The 6,000-nt window shown below is 35.7% G+C and overlaps 1 protein-coding gene across 2 annotated transcripts in view; it reads right to left on the bottom strand.

Moving 5' to 3' along the window:
* Nucleotides 1-549: 549 nt before the first annotated feature.
* LOC127874302 (phospholipid phosphatase 1-like) overlaps nucleotides 550-6,000 on the bottom strand; it is a 35,535-nt gene continuing 30,084 nt past the window's right edge. For both annotated transcript variants that reach the window (XM_052418545.1, XM_052418544.1), the window contains 5 exons: nucleotides 3,950-4,101; nucleotides 3,480-3,700; nucleotides 3,111-3,231; nucleotides 2,534-2,710; nucleotides 550-2,222 (listed from right to left, as the gene is read on the bottom strand). In XM_052418545.1, coding sequence (XP_052274505.1) covers nucleotides 1,929-2,222; nucleotides 2,534-2,710; nucleotides 3,111-3,231; nucleotides 3,480-3,700; nucleotides 3,950-4,101 — 965 coding nt within the window. In that variant the 3' untranslated portion in view covers nucleotides 550-1,928. The remainder of the gene's footprint in view (nucleotides 2,223-2,533; nucleotides 2,711-3,110; nucleotides 3,232-3,479; nucleotides 3,701-3,949; nucleotides 4,102-6,000) is intronic.

Genomic DNA, 6,000 nt, shown 5'->3' with positions numbered 1-6,000 from the left:
CCACATGACAAGATGTTTTTACTACGTCCGTATGCGATCATTTAAGAAGGATTGTGAATATACTTAATTATTCATTGTTGTCTAAACTGATTTTTTTGTATACACATCCTTTACTAAGTTCTTTGTCACACTTAAGATTTGTGATGGATAGTTTTATTTGCTGGTGTTGTTGTTATTTGGTTAATTATTCAATTATATTGAAGATGCAAGGTCTTAAAAAAGTTTGAGTTATACGTTTGGTTGCTTCAATCAATTGATACTGAGATGTAACTAATCTGCTAAGTTGCAGCTAAAACGGTACGCGTTCGTTGACTTACTCTTCTGTAAATGAGAATACTTACGTAATCGGTATTCCATGTTTGAAAGTCCAATCCGAACACTTAACAGAAACACCGGTAGATCGTGCAGAATTCTTAAGGGGCGGGTCTGTCAGAGCATATTGGTTTTAATACACGCATTCAATACATAATTATAATACTGGTATATGAACTGGTAAAAGCACACAACGCGATGTATAGAATAACAAAATGTATTTATTTCGACCAGAAGTATTCATTCAAGTCAAATATAAAAGGCAAAACACTGAACATACAAATTGAAATTGTAGACGATAAATAATTGCATAATAAGCGCAGTCTAACATATTAAGTATTAATCTAAAGTAAATGCTACTGTCGCTGCGGGCTATTTTCTTATCATGATTACATATTTATTATTGCGGTATATCAATTTAATAAATGGCTTTTCGCATGAAATTTCACTAATTCGTTGATTTGTGAACAACATATGTATATTGCCTTTGTGAATAAATGTCAAGGCCTAGTCATAACCAAATCTTACGAATAAACTTACAATATGACGAATAGAGCCATCACATTATTGTTAATAAAAAAATATTCGGATATGCAGCTACTACAAATATTTGAATGAAATAAAAAAAAAATGTACAAATCAAAAGAGCCCGATATTTTTATCCCCCCCCCCCGCATCCGTTTTTTTTAATCGAATATTTTTGAGATTTTTTATGTGTAAAGTTCACACAATTTACGAAATATCTTAATATTAATTTTCTTTTAAGGGATAATTGTAGCATTAAGCTGTTAGGTCATAAATTTAACAAATACAATTTTTGTTCTAGTCCGCATATTACAAGTGTGCGTTCTTAAGAGATGTTAAAGAAACCCACGTATAAAACGTAATATACCATGATAATACACAGTCATTGCCTTTTTGTTTATTGTATTGAAAAAGACCATCCAGATATATTTTCCGTTCAATAGAAGCCCAAAATATTAATTTATTATTTAGACAAACATCTTTTTTTTAAATTCTATAAATAAAACAAGCAATCAGAATAATCGGACAAAACAAAGTCGGGAAGTTCAATATGAAGAAATCGACCGATCCTTCCACTTCACTCATTTCTAACGCCTTTAATCGCCACTTCATCTGCCATCATATACTATATGTATAGCATAAATGTGCATGAATGTGCTGGGTCATACGACGTGCCAACCACTCGCCCTCTGAGGAATTATAGTCAATGTATGCAAGTATAATTCGTATCCACATTGCAATGTCTGCCAGACACCGGTCTGTTATTGGATCTTCTGCATACAGCCAATGCAAAACTGCCATATATGGATGAAGCCTTGTAAGTCATCTGTGTGGCACAGTCAGCTGACACAACCAGACAACTATTGAACTTCACGAGTGTCCGATCAAATGTGCAACCTTTGGTAGTCATTGTGAAATATTCAGCTCTCAAAACCACACAACCGTTGTACAACGTTAAAGCGTGCTTTAAATTTTTGTAAGAAACGTTCTTTCAACCAGATTAACAAATTTCGTAACGGTCTTCTTCATTAAGAACAAATTCTCTGTCCTACACGAGGTCAGTTAAACTTACATAAAACACGTGTGTAAATTCAAACCAGTTCTTGATGAGATGATAAAGTTACTGGTGTTGACAAAGGCCGACGAACGGGAGAACTCATTTTAAGTTTTAACGACGTATGCTTGCCTTTGTCGAGAGTGTTTGGGACGTCATTAAAGTACTCGTTTCGTAGTAATGGGGCGGGCGTATGAGATTCGACATTTGAAGATGGTGGTGTTGCGCATGTGCAAAATAAGTCATGTGACACTGTCGATGTTGACATGGATGATTTGCTGACGTCATCCTCTAAAGATGTGGAAAGCAGGTTTTCCGCCAGAAGCTTATACTGAAAAAATGTGTAAAAAAGCGATTACTATTTTGATGCAGTGTAAGGGGTTTAATGCATGTGCGTACAGTGTCTTCCAAGATTAGTCTGTGCGGACTGCACAGGCTAATCTAGGACGACACTTTATGCACTTGCATTTAACCCCCTTTTTACAGAGCACGGCCCATATGTAAACGATTACTATTTGATGCAATGTTATTGGGAGCCGGTATTAAGGACTTACTTAATTAGACTGTGTTGTTTTTTACATTATAAATTCGTAAGGAAAAAACGCTATAAACGTGCACTTTAATTGTATATAAATCTTCTACCACAAAGACGGCAACTGCTGCCCCGACGATAAATCCGACGATGACGTCAGAGGCATGGTGTTTGTGGTCCTTGATACGACTCAGGCCGCATATGGATGCAGTGAAGACTAGAGCAGCTTGCAGGAAGAACTTCAGAATTCGTGAGAAACTGATGATGAGTCGTCTCTGTATGTAAAACTGTCAAAAGAATTTTGCGCACATAATTAAGTGGTTTGTTTTGATATTATCTAATATCACAACGACAACGATGACAAAAGGAAACTAGACAAGTGTATCAACTACATCTCGTATTTCACGACGGAATAGGACCTTGTAAGGGTAATAGAAAAGCACACGCGAGTTTTAGGTTGCATTATAATATTTTACTTATAAACATACTTTTGAGTGCAAAAACAAAAACTTGTTTTATGTTTTATTACAGTTGTAAATGATTAATTCCGTGGTATTGAGCTGTCAATTCAATGAGTTAAATGCATCTATCCAACCGTCTTTCTGGCATGGTTGAAAATTTACGACTTATAATAATCCTTGCATACTAGACTTAAAACACGATAACTCTTGAAGTTGTGATACATACACAGTAGAAAACTGCGATGTACATGGAGAACGCTGAATGCCCGGATGGAAATGACTGTCGGCTGTCACGAATCTCGTCGGCGTCGTGGTCGCTTCCGCTGCACGTGTACTCGGTAATGTAGCTTTAGAAAGAAACATTTCAATGTTTGAGAGAAAAAATTACCGATGTAAATAAGAAAATAATATTTCATAATATATTTACACTAAAAAATGCGCTCATATGTTTTAGCTTTTGATGAAAGCAAAATCGCTGAAACAATATTGCTGAAAAAGCTGATTTTGATACAATTGTATAAGCCCAAAAGCTGTTCGCACACGCGAAGATGATAAGTATTACATTTGCATGTGGCTGAAATAGTAACCAACTCACGCGGGGCATAGTGATCTGTTGAACTGCGGACGACACACGTCCATGAAGTTGGGCCTCAAGAATCCAAGCTGTCTCTTCACAAATTCGACAAACAGTTCTTGAATCACAAACCCGACGACGAACACCGAGTAGCCCTTAACAATGAACCAGAAATCTTCGCGCGTGGGACATGCGCGTAGGCACTTCCTGTTGATGGCGTTTAAAACCTCCACGATAACGACCTATGAAATTCATTTCTCAAATTAGCAAAGACGTGTGTAGTTATTTATATTTCCGTTCATTTTATTTTACTTGAGATGAGACTCGTATGCGACACGTAATCTGGTCAATAGCTATAATTTGTACAAAATGACTTATCCAAAAGAACACTGTAGTATTGTATAGATAAAATTTCAAAAGCAAATAGAAGGGCAGACCAATCGCCGGCGTACAAATGTATGTAGTCAACACCAAACGTTGTTTCTACTCACACAGAAGATAGAAGTCCCGAAGCCGGTGAAGATAAGTACAGGTGTACTTATGGTGTCGGGTCGGTAGGGAAGGGAGATGGAGGGGTCATCACAATGGAAGCCCCTGATAAAGGGCTGGCCATGAAGGAACAAGTAAAGAACCGGGATTCCCACTGAAATAGAAACAAAAATAGCATGATATAACTGCAGTGAATGTGTTGTTTATATGGGACTGTTTCCGGAACAAAGGTATGACCAATGTATACATATCATCAATGTCATCCCTCAATATGCTCAATTTAAAAATTCAATTTATGACAATAACCCACAGTTGGTTAGCGTGTGGCTATGATAATAATTAGTAAAAACATCATTTTGAATGGGAAAAAAATCAAATTATAACAAAAAATTATCTTCTCTGAAAAACTAATTTACTAACGAATATATGTATATTTGATAGTGAAATGTTTTTCTCGGAGAAGTTGATTCTTATTGGGAGAGTGTATGTTTGAAAACAAGCAATATATTTTCGTTTTAGTTTTAACAGTTAAAACATTGAAAATATTGGGAAAAGGTAATCGAGATCAGTTTCTCGACCATTCAAATAACATCAAACTAACATATGGGGCGTGCTCTGTGAAAAGGGGATTTAACGATGTGCGTAAAGTGTCGTCCCAGATAAGCCTGTACAGTCCGCACATGCTAATCAGAGACGACACTTTCCGCTTTTATGATATTGTTCGTTTTAAGAAAGTCTCTACTTAGCCAAAATCAAGTTTAGGCGCAAAGTGTCGTCCCTGATTAGCCTGTGCGGACTCCACAGGCTAATCTGGGACGACAGTTTACGCACATGCATGAGACCCCTTTTCAACGAAGCACGGCCAATACATAGAAGTTGAAATGGCACTGTCTAGTATAATGCTGTAAACCAGTATTTGAAATGCTACTCAATTGATGAAGGCGTTATCCAACATTAGAATTAAACCATTAAAGTATTTGGCTTACATTTGTATTTACCATGTAATTATGCGGCTTCAATTATTAGTTACATTATGACCATGAATTTTTATTCCAGATACCCGTATATTAAGTTTAACTAAACCGCCACAATCTATTTAACACGTCAAACATACTTCAATTCATGCGACACATCATCTGAGTTATTTAAACACGTGATGTCTTTTTGGAGTTCATGCATTGAGATGAACGAATGGAAAATGGCAACTCGATCGTCTCTGTTTTGGTCAGCTGGAAACATACGGTTTGATGTCGTATTTACCTAGATTTTAAAGGTACCTTTTCACATATTTTGACATGTATTGAAGTTTGTTATTAAATGCTTTATATCGATAAATGTAAACATTGGATCTCAAAAGCAACTGTAATAGACAAGAAAAAAAATAAAGAAAGAAAAAAAGGTAACCCTCAACTAGTCTCAAACCACTGACTACTGGAGTAGCCTATCGCTTAGACCACTCGACCATCCGTGCTCATACAATTAATGATGTATTTTATAATAAATATAAGCAATCCTCGTAGTGTCACACAATATAACGACAGCAACACAATATAACGACAGCAACAAAACTCTTCAAATCATTCAATCGTTTCGCGTTGCAACGCGTTATATTTTCTGGCTTTTTTAATCGTCAAAAGATGCATCAAATTGATATTTAAGAGCATGATCAATGTTCAGTTTTACTGTTTCCTCACAAATATCATAATTGCAACGAAAATTTGAGAAGCAGAAACAACTCTTTTTTTTTAATTGTGTCAATTTACCAAAACGTGAAAAGGTCCCTTAAAATAGAATGGGGCAAGTATGTAAGAAAACTAAAATTCTGTTTGAATACTGGCCTGTAAGTGAATGCATTAGTTTGACCAATTACGATTTGATAAATAGCTGCTACACTAAAATATACATCGACGCGGTTTATTTCATGGATACATGCGAGAGTGGAAGTTTTGTTTTAATATTACTTTATAGAGAACATAGAAATCTTAGTCTGACCAAGTAAAAATGACAGGAATATTGAGAATCTTTGATGTATAATAAAATATAATTAATAATC

The sequence above is a fragment of the Dreissena polymorpha genome, chromosome 3, assembly GCF_020536995.1.
Source record: "Dreissena polymorpha isolate Duluth1 chromosome 3, UMN_Dpol_1.0, whole genome shotgun sequence".
Lineage (NCBI taxonomy): Eukaryota > Metazoa > Mollusca > Bivalvia > Myida > Dreissenidae > Dreissena > Dreissena polymorpha.
The sequence above is the reverse complement of the archived record's forward strand: the minus strand, read 5'-3'. Positions and strand labels throughout refer to the sequence as shown.